General features: G+C 41.7%; 2 protein-coding genes across 5 annotated transcripts in view; both read right to left on the reverse strand.

Moving 5' to 3' along the window:
- MAD1L1 (mitotic arrest deficient 1 like 1) overlaps window positions 1–18,947 on the reverse strand; it is a 379,520-nt gene extending 360,573 nt beyond the window's left edge. For 2 of the 3 annotated variants that reach the window (XM_049791593.1, XM_049791591.1), the window contains exons 1-9: window positions 16,232–16,283; window positions 14,509–14,662; window positions 13,069–13,209; window positions 11,101–11,280; window positions 9,536–9,660; window positions 8,766–8,847; window positions 7,408–7,538; window positions 6,100–6,214; window positions 5,087–5,148 (exon numbers count right to left, since the gene is read on the reverse strand). In XM_049791593.1, the coding sequence (XP_049647550.1) occupies window positions 5,087–5,148; window positions 6,100–6,214; window positions 7,408–7,538; window positions 8,766–8,847; window positions 9,536–9,660; window positions 11,101–11,280; window positions 13,069–13,209; window positions 14,509–14,658 (986 nt within the window). In that variant the 5' untranslated portion in view covers window positions 14,659–14,662; window positions 16,232–16,283. Of the gene's footprint in view, window positions 1–5,086; window positions 5,149–6,099; window positions 6,215–7,407; window positions 7,539–8,765; window positions 8,848–9,535; window positions 9,661–11,100; window positions 11,281–13,068; window positions 13,210–14,508; window positions 14,663–16,231; window positions 16,284–18,874 lie in introns of those variants that run through there. The other variant, XM_049791592.1, reaches the window with a different exon arrangement.
- Window positions 16,614–19,874, reverse strand: MRM2 (mitochondrial rRNA methyltransferase 2). Of its 2 annotated transcripts, none has more exons than XM_049791625.1 (3): window positions 19,812–19,874; window positions 18,875–19,146; window positions 16,614–18,179 (listed from the first exon to the last, which is right to left on the reverse strand). In XM_049791625.1, the coding sequence occupies exons 1-3, from the start codon at window positions 19,850–19,852 to the stop codon at window positions 17,755–17,757; spliced, it is 738 nt and encodes a 245-aa protein (XP_049647582.1). In that variant the 5' UTR covers window positions 19,853–19,874; the 3' UTR covers window positions 16,614–17,754. The 2 variants fall into 2 exon arrangements, with proteins under 2 accessions (XP_049647582.1, XP_049647581.1); XM_049791624.1 differs by having other exon boundaries at window positions 19,725–19,869.
- Window positions 19,875–19,937: the final 63 nt, after the last annotated feature.

Consider the following 19,937-nt stretch of genomic DNA (forward strand, 5'->3'; position numbering starts at 1 on the left):
ATAGAAGGACTTCCCGTACTGAGTGTAGCACCTGTGTAATTACAAATTACAACTGTGCTAACCACTGTACTAAATAGAGATGCTTGCCACTTAATTAAACCCTTTCTTAGAGAGGAAATGCATACACATTCACACTATCTCCTCTTCTTAATTGGTCTCAGACATTGCAGGAAGCTAGTCCCCAAGATTTGTCAGCCAGCCAACCCACAGATGTTTCAGAAAGAAAACCAGGTCAGCATTAACAGGTTCACTTCTTTGGCTCTAGGCGACAGGTCAGCAGATCAGTGTCTGCAGCTGGCAGGCTCCACTATGGTCCTTAAGCATTGGCCTGAATTCCTGTCAAATCTGCACTTCTCTTTGCAGGCCTGGACAGCAAGCATGCGAAATAGCTACAGCAGCTTAATGAGATATCATCACTGAAGCCAACTAAATTTACCCTTGCAGACTGAAGGACGACTATAGGTACTGTCCAAACCCATGCTTCGTTAAACCTAAGAGTTCCTCCAGGTCAGCTTTACGCTGTAGGCATCAAGGGGCTGAGACCTGCTTTCCAATATAACCACAATTAGATGCAACTCAAGAACATCCAAGACCAAGACTGGAACCTCTGAACAACACAGAAGAGTCCAAGCACGCTACTTTTCTTTCTGATATGTCAGCCTCACCTTTAATTTCCATACTGTATTCCATGGCCCTTCAGAAAAAGACACCTGATCTCTCCATTGCTTCCCTGTGATGGGCATGGAAAACAAATTGATTCTGAAAAGCAATATGAACAAAATGTTTTGCTTTATCTTCCACACACATACACCGAGCCTGAGCTGATAGTACTACTTGCAACAGAAAATGGTGCCCCAAAAAGCAAAGACCTACTTAAATAGGTCATTATCAAGATATTTGATCGCCTTCCAATCCTTGATTAACACCAAAAATCTATCACTGGTATAAAATAATTCTGCTGTGTATACAAAGATCTTTGAGCCCAGCAGGTGAAAATGTAAAAACTTCAAGTAGTTACTACTTCCAATTAAAAAATGCAAAACAAAAAACAAACAAACAGAAACAACAGCAAACCCCACATCACACAGTACTATATTTTCCCTAAAAAAAATGCTTGGACTAAAACTCCTCTGAAGCTGTTGCTTGTGGTCCACCTGTCAGCCTTCACAAATTTGGATAACTTTTCAGAAAAACTTCAACTTTTCAAAACTTGCAGTTTTCTGCCACTTATGCATAAATACAAAGACAAATTTAGCATTAATCCTTGTCAGCTGCTATCAAAGACTATCAGTATCTCACTAACTGCCTCATCTTTAAAACATACCTGATGCACATAATTTTGCATTGTTCTGTACTCCAGGGTATATCTGTTTATGGATAGCAAAATCACCTGGCTAATTCATCAGAGGACAAAGGCAATACCAGCCAAACATACACAAGCAGCAGCAAAAAAGGCTCATTTAGATTAAAAGTTCACAGAGCAAGAACCCTCATTTTTTATTTGGGTATATTCTACATGCTGCAGAAGGGAAAGTCAGAACAATAACAGTGCTGCTCTAGAGGATGCGATTCTAAGGCTTTGGGTGGGGAGGAAAGAACCAGGCTGTGAAGAACTCCTATTAACAAGATAAAATGAAGGATGTGTGGTGTAAATATGACATTTACAGAGTTGGTTGGAAAAACACTCTACTCTGTATGCCATTAGAGAAACATACACAGAAATTTTTCATACCAAGTTACTACCCTAAGTACTGGACAAGAAAACAGTGATTGCATACATGTAGCATTAAACAGATTTTAAAAGGTTTGATAGCAACAGTGAACAATTTTCCTTAGACTAGCTGACCCTTCTTAAGGTGCCCAGCTGATGGTTTTCACATTAGGCTGAGCCTGCCAGACTGGAGCACAAAACCAGTTTTCTCCAGCAGCAGGAGAAAGAATGCCATCTCGTGGATGGTTTTGCACACTGCCATCCAAATAAAGCGCCCACCTTCTCTCACACACAACCTTCCAGAAATATTTTTCTGTTAAAATACATGTTGCATAATAGCAGTCAAGAAACTACCTGGAAAACATCTCTAAGCTAATAGTCCAACTCTGAAAAAACATCTAAGTCTGTCGTTATTAACATGACAGTGAAGATGGTGAACAACTCAATTACACAAATACCAGATTTTGAAGAAATACAAACTGCAATCAGCACATCCTGGAGTGACAGAGTATAAGCAGATTGTTTTCTCCACACAACTCTTTTCTAATAACAAAGTCCTACAACAGCCATGCACGAATATTCTTCTCAAAGAGAGTAAATTCCCAAATAAATAGGACTTTCTACTCACAAAGCAAGAATTTCAAAATTTAGTGTTCTTTCCTTTTACAGTGAAACTAAATCCTACAGCAGGAGTATCAAGTCAGAGCAACACATGACAAACGTATGAAAATCCCTGGCAGCATAACAGTAACATAGAAAAAAGACCTACAAGACAAAACTACATCCATGATAAAAGACAGAGCCAACTATACCGGAAAGTATGCAGGAAGAAGATCAAGATATCACAAGGACATATAACTGAACACCAAAAAGATTATGTAGATTCACAATGTTTATACATGAACCATACACAACTATGGTGTGTGTTATTTTATTATCTGGGTATTGTGCAGCTGACAAGTATATTATATAACATTTGTTTAAGGCAGGCGTAATTCCAAGGGTAAATTCTGGAAAGAACACTGCACAGCAGCAATGCAAACACACCAACATGCTCTAGAGCTAAAGCTGTCTTTGTTTCCAGAGTTTAAGAGAGCAAGAGGAAAACCCAGGAGCTTACAAGTAAAATCCAGAACTAGCCAACATAAGATTAGCCTTTGAGTAAACTGTTAATGAACTTGTTTTCCCCCCAAAAGGTGAAGCATTAGAAACACTTAGCTCTTTCATTGTTACCAAAAAGATACCAGTACTAAAAACAGTAGGATTACCACCACAGTTCTAAAAGCTGCACCTCCTTTCCAAGTATTATTACATAAAATTACACTGAAAGGTCTGATCATAAGCCAATCTGACAAGAAGCCTGCTGGGACCAGGCAATCAGTGAACAGAAACCACTAAGAGCAGACACAGAACAAGCCCTGTGGAAGGGCTGGAGGAAATGAAAACCCATCCTCTCCTAAAATACCACATACTGTATGCACTTCCCTTACATCCTCTGTACCAATGAAGAACATGATAAGAAAAGATGAGAAATCCTAATGCATTCCCTTTTTCCTTCCTTATCTAGTTATTAGCAAACAGCACATTGCTCTGGCTCTTTGGGACAACCATTCAACTTGTTCCTAGTTTCTTCTAGGAGATGGGCAATTAACTTGAACTTTTACCAACAGCATACGCCAGGAACATAACTTGGACAACGATCTCTCATCATCTTCATAACCCTGACTGAAAATTAACGTAATTCATGCTGTAAGAAGTCTGAGGGGGGCAAAAAAAGGGGGGGGGGGGGGGAGGAGGGGGGAAGAGGGGGGCGGATCATCCTGTTCCACTTGCTACAATTGCATGCAAAAGATTATTTTTCTCAAGAGCAATCCCCTTTTCTGTATGAGAAGACGCCATTAATAGCACTAAACAATATGGCCCAATCAAAAACCTAACACTTTACAGTGAATATTCTGATTTTAAATGAAGTAGTTATTAGACTTCAACAGGCAGAATCACTTGGTTCCATTTCTCTCCCAGTGTGAAATTACCTCATTAAACCTTTAACAGCTTGAGGTAAGTAAAAAGCTTTTACCCCACTGTCTGACAGAACAGGTTTTGTGAAAAAGATTTGTACTATTTCTGTCCATTCCTTGCCATAGAAGATCTAGCACAATTCTAACTTCATCTAAATGTATGTATCCTCAGCAGATGCAAGAGAGAATCTCAAGCATGCTACCTACTAGCATGCCTCTAAAAAAGGTTCATTATCCTCATTAAACAGAAAACACTGAGAAAATTAAGGGGGCTTTCCCAAGTCGAACACAAGTATCTTTTACATGAAGCAGTAATGTGCCCAAACCATACGTGCATATCCAAACACTCCCACTTCCAAACAATCCCAGCAGTGCGCAGACATAGCTCTGTTGTTGGGCACGTGTAATGAATGGAAAAAAAAAAAAATGGTAAATTAGGTTCTGCAGTTCATGTTGCAGCTCAGGCAGGCCTTGATCCAATATGAAAGGTGATCTGTAGTACAATGCTCATATGGAGACAGTTATTTACAAAGAAACATCTCTCCTTCTAGTGTAACAATAAAGTAAATATTTAGAGAAAATAAAGCAGTGCTGAAACATATGACACATAAAAACACTGTAGCTACACAGAAAACCTTCTGCAGTGGAAGAAAACAATCAGATGATGTACCATTTCCAGCCCTTCTTTATAGCCCATACATACCAGAGACCTTAAAAAATCTGGTTCAATGCTCCAGATGTCAGAGTCGTTAAGTAACAGTACACAAAGAGACTAGCTAGTGTTACAAAACATGATTAGGGGGGCAGGGTTTTTTTACCCCCCCCCTTTTATAAGAAACTGAGTTTACTCCAGTTATTTTGTCAAATGAGAAAAAAGTTGTAAACTGTTCTTCAGCTGCTTTAGGGAAGAAAAGTCACAACAACATAATCTGGCAGTTTATTTTGATATCCACTCTTCAAAGAACTCATATTTACAACAATTTGTCACAAGTAACATGCATTTTCTTCTCTGGACATATCCTAAAATTCTTAAAGGTTCACTTATTAAGCCAGCAGAATCTCTAACTAAACATGAATGTAACTATATTCAATAAGTTCAAAGAACTCAAAATTGAACCTCGGCCTCAGAGACATTGGTCAAGCTGACTCAGTGAAAAACATTTGTTAGTGCCCAAAGATACTTTATAACTGTGTATTTTACGGTTCTTCTCATATGTAATAAAAAGTAATGTAAGAGCTTCCACATGAAGAAGAAATAGCAAGAAAGTATGACCAACACACTTCAGGGATAAGCTGATGAAGAGGAAAGGAAAGTGGTTTAAAAGTTTTACCTTCCTCCAGAGCTGTGAGCACATACCTGATATTCAAGCCAGTGCTCTGGTCCAGTTTCTCCCAGCTTTTTAATTTTCCCAGAAGTTTCTAAAGTAGAGATCAAATGAAGAATTAAAGACACAGACAAATGTTCTAACAGCTCACTTTCCACACAGTTTTCTCATAATCCTCCATTCAAAGTCAGTGTCTTTCCTTTTCCTCCTGTGGATTTCATTATCTGCTTATCTAGCACTTTGGTTTGCCATTCTCCAGCCCTCACAAACATTTTCCTTGTCACCACAGCTCTATGACACACAGAACCCATGTTATACTTCAGCACTATAGATTATCTAACCCTGTGAGCCACCATCACTGTAGACCTTAGTAGACTAGATTCTTGGCAGCAGAGAAGAAAACAAGCTGTATTCTCAACACTGGTTCTGTAGCAGCTGAAGTGCCCATTTCTCCTCTTCCAGTTTCTTCTATAACTTTTTAGTTTCAATCAAAACCAAATAGCATTATCTAAACCTGATCAGACACCAGTATAGTTCTGCAGATCAAGCAGTTTACACAATGAGGTTAATCTCTTGACAATTTGCTGTATGCTTCATATAGGGTGGGATGGAAGCAAGACAATTTTATTCATCTGAGACCACATTCTGGACCCGCTAGCATTAGCGGCAATCCAAGCGTGTATCAAGGTCCTTACCACGTGCCTGTTTGGCAACACCATGTCTGGGCAGAGCTTAACGCCAAAAAAAGCATTTTCAGCAGAAGAAAGGTAAAAGAGAAACAGCAAGGCCAAAAAAGACACTATGATGAGATCGTTCTGTACACAAAATCTCCAGCTGAACAGTAGATATCCTTTTGCCTTTTTCACCTTTACTGCCATAGCTCCCTTCATGCTGACATTTAAGTTTGGGAATGCCTGGTTCGAACCCATTAATTAAAACTGGTATCATATCTCAACTAACACAATAGAGGAAGAGCCTACAAGACAGACAGGACACAAAGGAAACCCCTATTCTGCTTGTCCTCCAAACGTTCCCAGCTCCTCACCTCATTTTCCAATTCAACAGTCACTAGCTGTGCTTGGACTTTCTCATAGCGTTCCAGTTTTCTTTGGAGACCTTCTACCTCCTCTTTAAGCAATCCATTGTTTTCTTTCATTTCCCTATGGTGAAAAGAGACAACAATTAAAGCGCCATGCAACTCAATTCACTCTCACAAACTTCCAGATACACATGGAATTACAAGGGAATCATATGACATTGAACAGACATTCAACTAACTCATTTCTACAACCTTCACTGCAAAGCCACTGCTACAAAAAAACTGCAGCTTTATTGAACTGATATTTTTCTACTCTAAGTGCCATCCTAATTATGTCCAAACAACCTGAAGCTTTTTATCTGCTTTACCAATTGGCAAAACAGCAAGCGGTAGACACTCCAGCTTTTTGAGTACTCCGTGATGACTGAGCAAGCATTGAGACTGCTTGTTTTTACTTTAATAGAGGTGTGCAAAGGTGAGGTAAAACTGTTTTTAAAAAATGACCTTTAATCTGTTGATATCATGTTTCTGTTCACAAAAAACAAGCATGAGAAAAGATTCCAAGATAAGGAATTTAAAACGATAATGAAACAAGAACAAAGCCAAGTTACTTAATTTTAGAATAAGAAAAAGCTGCCAAGATCACTCATGTAATTTAGGCTTGTTTCCTTTTTTTTTTTTTTTTTAAGATGCACCGAAAGATGGAAATTAAGTTTACCCTTAACAACAACAACAAAAAAAAAATCTTTAAGGCAAGTTATTTCATAGCACTTAGGAAATTAATTTTTCAAATTAATTGCCACTTCAGAAACCCAGAAAGTCTACTGTACTGACAGCTATATCAGAGATCTTTAGAAATTTAAACAAACGACTTTCCAAACATTATGCTGGAATAACAGGCCCTTAAAATAGCACTAACAAAAACTAAGCAAAAACAGTTATTAAAGAAATGTTCAGCTGTCTCTTCTCTCTACAAGGATTTCTTTCCCAAAGCTGTATAGAGTTGATCACTATCTTTAAACATTGAATTTTTTTTTAACAAACAGATATCACTATCCAGAATGATCAATAAGCATTCTGTGAGGCTCTTGCTGTGTTCAGGAAGATTACCCAGATCTTGTCAAATCCTCTCATCTAGTAACCATCACAACACTGCTCAATTCATATACAGTATTTTTATGAAATATTTAAACATCCTTCTAAAGTTTCCCATATCAAAGCCTAATAGAGCGATTTGAAAGTGCATTTAGTGCAATTGTAGCAGGTACAGAAGAACACAAGATAACCCTCTCAATAACTGAACCCTTCTTTCACCTGAAGTAGGCATTTTCCTCCCTGAGTTGGCGCAATTCCCGCTCCATTTTTGGGAAACGGGCCAGTTCTGCCTTCATGTTCTTGACAATTAGAGCATCGTGTTCCTGCTGGGAGAACTTCTGTTCCAGATCCTGGAAAACATGGGATGACAAGAGGACAGCAATGATTAACTTGGAACTCATAAGGGCTACTTCACCATTGTACTTTTTAAACTCAAATCAATGACTTGAATAAAGTTGGAAGGAAACTCAGTAGGTCATCTGGTCCAAACCATTGCTCAAACTAGGGATGAGCATTGTTCCACTTGTAACACCTGGGCTGGCCTCCTCTCTACACCTGTTTAGCCTAAGTTCATAACAAAAAAAAAAAGATCTCTGCTAATCATTAAAAGGACCTCCTTCTATTGACAAAACCAAATCTGTGGTTTTCTTGTCCTCTATCCCTCTGTCAATGAAGTGTAGAGAGGGGCACTTGGATGGCCTGCAAGAATTAGGAATGAAAAGAAACACAACTATGCATTTTAACATTATGATAAAAGTTGCCTTTTTTTTTTTCTCAGAAAAAAAAAAAGAAAGTTTATTTAGAGCTGTATTGCAGTCTGATATCCTGTTTCCCGACCTTTTCCTTCAATGAAGGAAGTCTCTTCTTGCAATCGCAGAACCAACAATGTGGCTGGCTTTCAGTGCAGCTTTACTTGACACCAACCACAGGCAATGCCACTATCAGCATCTGCTCAAACCAAAGTAACTCTCCACATCTCTTTCTCCCAGGAAGATAAGACGAGTGTAAAAGCTACACTCCCACCAACCTACATGTTAATTTGAAAGAACATAAAGTATCTCTATACACACATTTAAATCAGTGTGGGTTTGAAAGCTTTGCAACTAATTGCACTTTCTAAAAGAGCTAATACCAACTCCAGAGGAAGGATTTTCTGGGAAACAGAAAAGTAACTGTAGCTGCTAGGTTCATCCTCCACCATTTGAAAAAATATTGTTCTAGAAGCAATCTTTTGCAACACAGTCTTGTGCTCTGGCACAAGACCAAACAGAGCATTCCTCCAGAGCACTGCATAAGGATATAAATCACCTTTCCATGAAGAAAGCATGGGTGGGTAATTTTTCCAATCAATTGATACAACAAAGGTGAAGAACATCACATTACAGCTAATTGTAGATAGCCTCGTCCATCCAATTGAATTTCGCCAACTTCAGCTCTTGCTGGCCACCAGATCAGATTCTTATATGACAGACTAACCTTTTATTTCTGCAGTAGTCATTTTTTTAAAAAACGCTGTTCTGTTCTTCCATGGAATAAATTAAAAATTAAAGCTTTATATAGGCCACAAAGTTTCTTACCTTAATCTTCTGTTCATATTCTGACAGTAGGGATTGGCTTGCTTGCAATGTCTGGATTTGCTGACTAGCCTCTTGCCATTTTCTATTAAATGTAGACACAAGAGCCATTACCACCCAGGAATCACATACCAGAAACAACCTACATGCAGGAGTATCTCTGACAAAGTTTCAAACACCACTAACGAGGTATATGGTACTGTTATAGAAGATTGTCTCTCGCACAGTTTCACACTCATAATGTGTCTCTCTAATTTAGAGACAAAAATACCCATTTTAATAAAAAGATGCATGTTGAGAAATATTAAAAAAAAAAAAAAAAAATCAAGCCACCTTAACTCTGAAACCAACAAATATACACTCACAGTAAATAAAAAGCACCTTTGAAATTGAAGAGTTGAACTTAGCAAGCAAGGAAAAATATCTTTCAACTATTCCTCAACTATGATTTAAGGCTTGATATTTCTGTTCTGTTCAGTCTATAAAGTTCAGATTAGCCTTTCCCACCCACATGCCTTCTGTTAACTCTCTACCATGAACATGAGACATCGCTGAGATTTTAAGCTCAAGTGTATTTTTTTTTCTCAAGGTACAATTAAATTGCACCTCAGAGCTAGTTTCAAACAACAGTTATAACCTGCACATCCAGATCAAAGAACCCCTTTGAAGAGCGGAAATCAAACACTGTTGAAAGTTCTCTGAGTGACAACAGCTGCAAAAGCCTGAAGTTTTATTTGCCTTTTTCTCCCTACAGTCATTCATCCCCTGCTTACTTTTGCTGAACATCCAGCTGTTCCATCAGTTCCTGCTTTTGAGAGTCTTGGCTTGTCATCTGCATCTCTTGATTCATTATATTCCATTGCAGCTCTGATATTTTCCCTTTTAATATAGTGATTGTCTGAATTAATGGAAAGAAAGAATAAACACACAAGACTATGACTCTCCAAGATGGACATTATGGATAGTGACAGAGAGAAATCATATCCAACTAAAAGGTACAAACACTGAATCTAGAAATAATCCCACCTCTTGCAAACCTTCAGACCTGCAAAATTACCTCAAAAACAAAGGCAAGAGAAAATGATTTAGTCGCTTTCATGTGTCACCCAAATTGTCATTTCCATTACCTATTAAGTGGGTGACCTCAAACTGACTAGAAAATATCAAGCTTCAAAGCTAAATGATGATAAAACATAAGTTTATATATTAAAGTAAAAAAATTATCCCACAACCATTCCAAATATATTTTGTCTGGGTTTCAAAATTGAAAATGTCTGGATTTGCCTCAACCAAATACCAGCTGTATTATGCTTTCCTTAAAGTAGAGACCAGTAGTTTTTAAATTTTTGCTCCAAATATTTTAACTCTAAAGAAAAATTCACAGATTTGCTTCAAATAGCCGTTACTCAGCTCCCTTTAACAGAGAGAAAGAGAAAAATCTCAAAACATTACATATGTAGGGTGTTTTCTAGATAGACACACATGTAGGGTTCTCATCTTGATACTGATGGATGTGGATACAAAAAGAATACAGAAATAGAACTGCTGCACACATTTCATACATAGGTTTCTTTTCTCTCACATGCCATCACTGTCTCCCTGTTTTTATCACTGATAACTGGCACATTAAAGCTGTTTACCTGCTTTATCACATAGACACATTTCCAGGAATGCCTAGGCAGGAAGAAGGCTTAAGGACTTAGTGGTTGTTGATCCACAACTGGTGCAGGAAACCAAATTAAACAGAAAAGTTACAAATGAACTAGCTGAACTTAACTAAATGATATCTGAGAAGGCTGAGGGTTGAGAAGATGGTCTGTTCATCCAAAAGAACTGAAATTATTATTCAAGCATTCATTCTACAGTGGAACACAGAGGCATTTAAGACACTTCAGAAGACATACTTGGTACATAACTTTGGTGTCATCCACTCTACAGTTACCCCTACTTCCCTGAACACCTTCCCATCTTATCTCCTGCATCGTTTCCCCTTTCTTTACTCAATGTCATGTAGCCTGACTTCTAAACCTAGATGCTGCATGTTGCCTTGCACTTCTTTTCTCCTTCTCCATATCAACTTGTCTAAGAAATCTCTTCTCATTGTTAATTAACACAGCAACATCTTCTGACCTGTTCACTCATGTCTGGACTTGGTTAGGTTCTAAACTTTGACAGCAAAGACGCACACCACCAGGGCTTATTCATTTCCAGATGATGAACATAGTTATTCCAATTTCTTATTATTTTTTTTTTAAATCAGAAAGGGTATTTTCAATTCACAAGAACTGCAAAGTCACCTGAAGCTACGAACGGATTAAAAAAATTACTCTGTTCTTACTTCATTAGCTTCAGCTAATTTGCTCTCCTTCTCTTGCAGCTTCTTACTCATTGTCTCCATGCTCTTCTTATAGGATTTGTTCATCTCCATTTGTTCTTTCAGTTTATTTTCAGCTTCTGTTTCCCTTTCCTGATATTGCTTTATGCGCGTGAGCAGCTCCTGGTTACGGTCAGCCTCTCGCTTGCAAAGAAAAAAAAAAATTGAGAGAGACATAAGAAGAAAGTAGCACAAAGGTGAAGCCAGTTTTGTGTCTCCTGTCTCCATTCCTCATTACTGTGGTCACCAAGGCATCATCATGCAGCAATATTACTTAGACCATAGCTCTAAACTTTGCACTAGCAAGGGCAAAAATCTTACCAGCAGCAACTCAGTGTCAAGGAACTACTCAGGGCAACGGAGCTAGAAAATTAAGAGATGGGGTCTTCCAAATCTCTTAGACTGAGACATGAATATGAGAATACAGACATGACTTTGCAGACTCCACTGCACACTCCCCAGCGGATCAAAGATGAAAATATTTGATGCTTCAATTTAAAGCTGACCCATGCATAGCAAATTGACTTTCAGAAACTCAGATCTCAACAGTTGGGTTAACAAGACAAACTTCCCTCTGCAACTTCTGGAAATTTACAAGACTATTTCATAGGAAAGAAATGGGGTTTAAATGCATGGTATTATCAACATATACAATAAATGTTTTTGCACTCTGACAACGCTTCATACACGATTTCAGTTTATTCCTACCACAAATTGATTAACATTTATTGAAAAAACATGTAGTAAATTGCTTTGCTAATCAAAGCAAATCGAGACACGGATTTACATAGTAAGCAAGGATTATGCAAAGCAATGTGAGGTTCCTAAAACCTTTATCCACATGACTCAAAAAAACCCACAGAATCCGAGCAGGGTAATTACCACAGTGCTGGATTAGTGCTGCTCCCTTTTTTTGTACCAGTATTTCAAGGGTTTCTGTGACTGACTCAGCTACATTCCAGTTTGAACTCTTTGTGGTTTAATCCCACATCACCTGACTTCAGAGGAACAAGGAATTTAGTCACTGACTCACTATTTCACAATTACACCCTAAATCTGTCACCCAGCACTCTTGTAAAATAGAACAAAACATGCTTATTATTTTTTAAAGACTTCTTTTTAAGTAATCAGACACATATAAGACCTTTATTATGCTACAAAACCCACAGATCTACTACTTATTTCAGTAACATAGTTAAGCAAACATATGTGGGCATAAAACCAGAAACCAATAAAAGCTATTAGTCCCCGAGTGAGGCTCACTTTTATCAGTGCAAGCTCTCTTGTGTGACAGTGCATGGTTGGCACTGCTGCCATTCCAATTAATTACAGTCACACAAGCTAAATGCTTGCAATTGTGCCAGCAGAAGTTTAAATTCAACTGGGAGAAAAATGCTTAAATACTTCTGGGAGAAACAAATAACAAATCCCTTTTATTATTGCTACCCATGACAACTTCAGTGCTAAACTAACAGGTCTGATCAATAGTTTGTCAACAAAACAAGGCTTCAATGTTCACACTCTTGTGTACGTTAGCAAGTTAGTGCAATGTACTGCAAGGGTATCTGTAGAGCAAAGCAGTTGGTGCTGGGAACATGACACCCACACCACCAGCACATTTGCAGTAAAACCAAATGCAGTAAATACATTCCAGGAGCATTTACTACAGATTTGCTGAAGTCTTGCTCTGAAGACAGTGTCCATTATCAGTTGGAGAACACTAGGCTTGCTCCTGGACTGCATCTTTCAGTTTAGTTTTGTCCAAAAAAAGTTGACTATACACATTCTGAGGCACACCACTGCAAACCAAAGCACAGCACATGAGAAGTCAAGAGCATATCCCTGATCCAAACTAAAACACCAATGTAGAAGCACTACATATGTTCTGACTTAGGCCTATGATATCAAGCCATCTGCAACCGTCATACTTACCTCATAGTTTCTGGCATTGGTATTAGCTGCCTTTTCTAGCTCAATGCGAGCTCGTTTGTGGCTAAGTTCCATCTGCATTTTCTCTCGTTCCACCTGCAGGAGCTGGGATTTGGAGTGGATCTGCCCAGCTTGTTCTTCCAACTGACCAGTTCATGTGTGAAAAGGGACATTACACACCATTAACAGCATTGCAATAATATCGGTATCTCCCACCCCGTACTGTTCAGCTGTCACTTGCATGCCATTTTACAAATTACAAGGAAACTATCACCGTATTTGTGGTACTTCTCACACCAACTGCAGATGAGGAAACCAAGAGTTCAACACCACACTCAGAAACCCACATCAAATCAATGTTAGTTGGAAAGAAGCAAATTCCAAGTTCTTAATTCAGAATTTCTCATTCAATCTCTAGAGGTACTCTGACAAAATGTACTTACTTGTCTATCTAAAAAAAGGTAATTATGAACTCTCCAAGCCTCATAAAAGTAACAGCAGCTAATCAAGAAGCAGAGATCATGCTTCCCATGAAATTTAACTGCTGAGCAAAGTAACGTTTTTCCACTACCTGCTACCATATTACGCTTCACTTTTTCATTCAAATTACCTTAGAGCACAGACAATATTAAAAGAATACTTCACGTCTAAGCAATGTACATTCAATACAGAGCTAACAAAGACTGTCTAACCAGCGAGTCTCCTCTAACCATCTCTGTAACCAGAGATGTACCACAGACAGAAAGTGTGTAGAATTTTGTCAACACTCCAAATGCAAAGCAGATTTACATTAAAAAGAAAGTAAGCTTATTTTATACTTAGAGACTGAAATAGAAATTATATTAAGATACAGAATACAGAAACTTCATTCCAGCCTAAAAAACATCCATGATCCAAGATGTCAACTTACGTCATGCTTTACGAGCATGAGGCAGCTTACAGGAAAAAGTCAAAAAACCCATGTGGATACAAACAGAAGTGGACAAGAAAGCACAACTGGTTGGCTCGTCAAAGCCATAGCACAATACAAGTCTCCTGTACGTGTCCAGGCAAAGAAACTTTAAGGAAGATTGTGAAAAAAGGTAACAAAGTGACTTACTAGAAAAATATTAGCAGATACAAAGCTCCTTTGTTTAGCAATATGAAAACAACTTACAATTTCATTTCCTGAGCTGGTATACAGATAACTAGCAGGGAAGAAATTCAAAGGACCTTCCTTAAATTTTTACAAAACAGAAATAAGTATGTCTGATATTTTAAAAAAATTTAAAGATTCTAGAATGTTGACCAAAAGCAGGCTTCCATTATTGAGCCTGCATGAATATCAATTTTAGAAAGAATGGTCAGATCTTAATTAAATCAATCCCAATTCCTGGAATCAAAAGGAATATACAACCACACTGAAATGATACTGCAGGCGTCACCAAGCTGAAGACACCTCACCTGCATCCTCTGCTGGTACTGAACCTGTAAGGAGCTTTGAGAAGATCCTGGCGTAGCCAGCCCAGACACCCCCTCCATACGCTGTGAAATAAAGTTGTTGAGGGATCTCAGTGTGGAGAAGACAGTAGTATTATCTTCCAAGTCCTCCATGGCTCTGGAAATACACAGAAAGTCATCAGCAAAACATTCAGAACAACCTGCTGTATACTGGCTGCTTTGCTAAAAAGAGACTGCCCTGAGGAAACACTAAATGCAAGGTCTTCCAGTTTACAGGGTACAAAACCCAATCTGCTAGTCACTGCTGGGATCCACAGATCACTGCTGGGATCAGCTTGAAATAGAAAACAGTATCCAACCAAGGCTGAAGCTGTAGGTCTCTGAAATGAGAAACTGATGCAAGACAGCCTGTTCTTCGCTGAGCTTTCTACCTGAAATGGTTTGATTTTATTTAAATACATTCTCCCCTGAATCTCAGCCCATAAGCGTACAATTAAGAGCTTTCATAAGTCATACAAAATCGAATTCTCCTCTCCTATACAATCAAGATAGATTCTGGGATACAAGTTAACATTGTAGGACATGAAGATCTACAGCACCTAACACTAACAAACAGAACTCAATACTCTTCCTCCAAAAGTTTGAGGCTGATGGGGGGGGAGAACTAATTCCCTCTTAGCAGCAAACCCTTCCTTCTACACAACTTGGTTCTGGTTTCCAAAAAGCACTTTGGAACCTAACTTGCAGCAACAAGACTTCCCAAGTTCACAGATCGCTTTTATAAGTAAAACAGTGCCTCCTCGGTCATGTAAAAGTTTTTGCAATTCTTCCTTCAAATTTGGAAGGGTACTAACTAAAAGACCAAAACCAAATCATGCCTGGAGCTCAGAAAAGCCTTGAGGAAGCCTTCAGTGTGCCCCTCTAGTGACTGCATGCCCCACAAAGCCCCAGAAGCATAGAAGAAGGTTAGGACCACGAAAGGCAACCCAGCACTTTGACATAGGCTTGTACCAGAGACACAGACTTGGTGGGGGCTAACGCAGTCTCAGGGTAACACAACATTTATTCTTTGGATGTATATCATGACAAAGAGGAGACATAACAGAAGCACACAGGCAACGCAAAAGCCAAAACCCAAACGGAAAAGTTTACTCAAAATAAGTACTTCAGTACCACAAGCAAATAAATTCAAAAGAGACCACGGCCAACAGGTAACCGTGCTCCAGCAAGCCTATTTTGAAATTAAGAACAGCGCTAAAAATTAAGAAGACGCGTCCCTCCCACCTCCCCGCTGCAGAAAACCCTTCGGCAAAGGTTCCCTTCCAGGCCACCAAGGGACCCCCCAACCCCCGGCAGCGGCCGCGGCGGGCAGGGGGCTGTTCCCCCGCAGCCGGGCCGCCCGGGGCACCGCGGCGAGGGGTTCGCCCTCACAGACCTTCCCGTAGGGCGGCAGAGGGAGAGCGGGGGCCTCGGCGGCCACCACAGCCCTGCTCCCGCTCGCGGGGACGGCGAGCGGCCGCCCGGGGGTGTGAGGAACGGGGAGACGGCACAGCCTCCCCTTCGCCGCTCCCACACCGCCGGGCTCGGCGGCCAAGGGGCGGTGAGCGGGGTGGGAGGGGCGGTGAGCGGGGTGGGAGGGCCGGGCCGGGCCGGGCCGAGCCGAGCCGAGCCGAGCCGAGCGAAGCCGGCGGCCTCCCCGCCCGCCCTCACGCGTTCCCTCACTCACCGGCCGCGGGCGGCGGCGCGCGCCCTGCTTGGATCTCCCTCCTCGCCCCGGCGCCGAGATCTCACGGGAACTCGCGCCCAGCTATCGCGAGAACAGCGGCGCCGCCCGCCGTAACGACGGGAGTAGGCGCGCAATCCCCCCGCGGCCTCCCCGCCGTGCCGGGCCGTACCGTAACGCTCCGTCTCGGGGCGAAAGAGCTTCGCTCTCAGCCTCCCCCCCCCCCCCCCCTAAAAAAAAAACCAAACACCACAAAAACCTGCTGTGTCCCCCGTACGTCCCCGCGACCGAGCTGCAAGGGTCCTGCTCGGGCAGAGGAGGAGCAGCAGGGAGAGCGCCCCGTCCCCCCACCGCATGGCAGGTAATGAAGTTCCTCGACGACATCTGGGTATTTTTATTTATTTTTGCCTTCCCAAACATACGCAAAGCAACGCCCAGCTCCCCGGGTCAGGCTGTTGGGCTCACGCCTTCAGGCACAGCGTTCGGTACGGAGATCCAGATCGGGAGGTTTCAAAGCAGTTCAAGTTTGATAAATCGGTAAGGAATCCCAAATGAGATGTTTATGATGAGAAAGATCCAGAAGCCTTAAAAACAGACAGTGCCACCAGCCCCTCTTATAACTCATGCCACAGTCTGCCTGATAAAAGTGCTATTTAATGTAAAAGTTGTCACTTCCAGATAAGGCAGTGGCTAAATTTATTTTTTTAACAGAATTCTAGCAATTCCAGCAGTGGTTCTCCCTGTCTGGGATCCAAGGAACATCTTGTCATTTCACCTAACAAACATCACTGGTCAAATATAAAACATTACTGAAAACACAGGGGAAATTATCTTCTCAGTAGCGATGACCCTGCCCTACTGTCATTTGCCAGATTTATGAGTCCCATGAAGCAGCAATTTCTAAATATAACCTGTGTCTTTACAAAATGCAGCAGAGCCACCAGGCTGAATATTCCAGAGTCACTCGTACGTCCGGAGGGGCTGCGTTACAGAACATACATGACGATGCAGATCCGGACACGCACAAAAACGTTACCTATTCTTACATGTGCTAATAAATTTTATCAGCTTTTAAGAAAGATTAAAAGGCAATAAATTGGCTCAGACTCCCCTTGCTGGTCCCTCTCATTCTGACAACCGCCTTTATGGTTAGTCTCACATATGACAACGTTATTAGTGTGATGATTTTCAAGCACACATTAAAAACTCATACAAACACTGTTTTATTTTCATTTCCATTACTCCAGCCCCAGAGGTTGCCTTTCATATTACTCCTCTCCACTCCCAACTGTTATCTCCACAGGTGAAAAGCTAGATTGGATGTCTCTGCTTGTATAAGTAGCAGATAAACTCAGTCGGACACCACCCTGGTTTATTTTTGTATTGAAAAGTGTGATGTACTTCATAAGAATTGTGGCAGATTTTCCCAGGGTCTTAATCCCAGGGTGGGATTTTTCTTTAAACACACACCAAATTCAGATTTCCAATCAATGATCACCTGTTCAATAATCTGCAGTTCTCAGCTTTCACTTCCCTTTGTACAGTCTTGCCAAATAATAAGATTCAGCAGAGTCCTTCCGGCTGGCCTGAGGCTTTATAGTCCTCACGTCTTGGAACTGCTCCTTCAGTCTGTTTTGCAGAAGACAGGACTCACGTCCATCCCAGAATTTACAGAGCATCGTTCCTTTCAGCTTTAAAATACTTCGGGACAGACTCAGAAGGCCTAAACATAGATTGATCAATTTCTGATGATCCAGTTCTTTAATGCCTGTTGCATTAGGCGCCATATCACTCAAGATAACATCCACCTTCTCTGCAGGAAGCAGACTCTGAATTGTCCTCAGCGTCCTTGGGTCTGCAATGTCAGCCTCCGACAGGAAGACTGCCCCTTCCAGAGGAGAAATCCGCAGGAGGTCAACGCCAAGGACGAAGCCAGCAGGGACAGCAGGATCTAGATTATAAGAATGAATGACACACTGAACACTTATAATGGTTGCAAACAAGCTGCATATGCCTGAGCTCCATGCTAGTCAATAAACAAAAACCTATCACCTGCTATGTCTGGTCTTCTTGTCCTCGGACAGTTTGCTGCATGCATCTGGATGGATGGTTTGCTATAAGTTAATCCATTCAAAACATGAAAAGTCACGTAACTTTGGATAAGCAAGGACTATTTTTCATGTTTTTCTTCTGCTCTTTCAAGGCTGACAGTCCAGAAATCCTGGACAACAGTACAGATGATAAGACCTTCTCTTGTAAATATTAATGGCTTAGAACACATAAACCCTGCACAGTGGTTACTACTGTTTTTCAAGAAGGGAAATAAAAATTCAGAAAAGCCAAGTTCCCTGGTGGAGGCCTCACCAGTTTCCGAACTGCATGAAAGGATCTTCCCCACAACAGTTAATCAGAACACTATCACCACATAATAAGTTTTTATTTCACAAATATGATTTCTCTAGACCATATCAAGATTTACTATTCTTCATGGCCACGTAGGCACACACCGTCATGCTTCTCTCAGTGACTCTGGCATTTGCCAGTAGCCACGTCCCTTCTCCACACCACCACCGTCACAGCTGAGTTTTCTCACACACTTCAAGACAAGTGTAATCCCTACCTGGCCTGCCAAAACCATGCACTTACCAGTACCTAAGGCGTTGACCCTCTGTACAGCAACCTGGCTCCAAGCACCAGGCGCCGCTCCACAGTCAAGAACAGAAAGCCCTGGACGAAGAATTTGAAACTTGTCATCAATTTCCAGTAATTTGAAGGCGCTTCGGCAACGGTAATTCTGCCGCTTCGTTGCCTTGACAAAGGGATCCTTCAAGTGCCGGTCCAACCACTGGTGCTCTGTTCCAGTTTTCTTCAGAAGCCCCACCGTGGTGTGGAGACATTTGCTCACTAAATGCCAGCAGCTGCCCGGGAAGACAGGTGAGTTAATCAGTCAGTGTATAATCACCACCTATTTCAAAACTCTCTATAGTAATTCTAAACTTGACTACAGCTCCGCCTATTTATCACCAGGTTCACAAAAAAGCCTCCAAATTTGAGATTCTTGCACCTTTAGTTATCTGGTCCAGTCTCAACGAAAGGGACGGATTTTGGACAGAGGCCTCGCAAGTTACCCCCTGTGCAAAGGCGGGAACGAGGACCTTGCTCCTAGACAGCTCTTCGCTTCTGCTCTGGTGCTTGCACTTAAGGCCTGTGGGGGCACGACATGGCAGACTGACCCCCGCAAGGGCCTGGGCTGCCTCAGAGGGGCTGGCGTACCCCCGGCCTCCCCTCTCAGGGAGGCTGCCAGCCCCTCCAAGGAGGGATGCCCGCAGCTCCTGGACGCTCCTTCATGCCTCCGGGTGGAGCACGCCGACAGCCACTGCCACCACCGCCTTCCAGGTAACTAACCCCCCCTCCGGCATTTCCAGCAACGACAAACCCCAAACGCCCGTTTCCCCATTCCTGACGAAAACTGAAAACGCCGAGACTAACGCCTCACCAACCCGGGGACACCCCACCAACTCCGGGGTCAGGGCGGGACCCGCCGGCGCCGAGCCGAGCTCTCCTCAGCGGCTCCTCCACGCACCTGCCCGCGGCCGGAGCGGCGGCAATCCCCCGCCAGGCCATGGCGGCCGCCTCAGCCCGCTCCGCCTCCCCTCACGGCTACGGCGGGGCGGCACCGGGGGCGGAGCGGTGAACGGCGGCGGCGCGG

Source organism: Accipiter gentilis, chromosome 33, assembly GCF_929443795.1.
Source record: "Accipiter gentilis chromosome 33, bAccGen1.1, whole genome shotgun sequence".
Classification (NCBI taxonomy): domain Eukaryota; kingdom Metazoa; phylum Chordata; class Aves; order Accipitriformes; family Accipitridae; genus Astur; species Astur gentilis.

Bases quoted from the DNA above. Each gene is read 5' to 3' on its own strand.
- MRM2 (XM_049791624.1), bottom strand. From the start codon at position 19,852: ATGGCCTGGCGGGGGATTGCCGCCGCTCCGGCCGCGGGCAGGTGCGTG. The intron at 19,147-19,724 runs GTGAGGCGTTAG...CTTCCCGGGCAG, and splicing joins GGTGGGGTGTCCCCGGGTTG to CTGCTGGCATTTAGTGAGCA. The intron at 18,180-18,874 runs GTAAGTGCATGG...CTTATAATCTAG, and splicing joins GGTCAACGCCTTAGGTACTG to ATCCTGCTGTCCCTGCTGGC.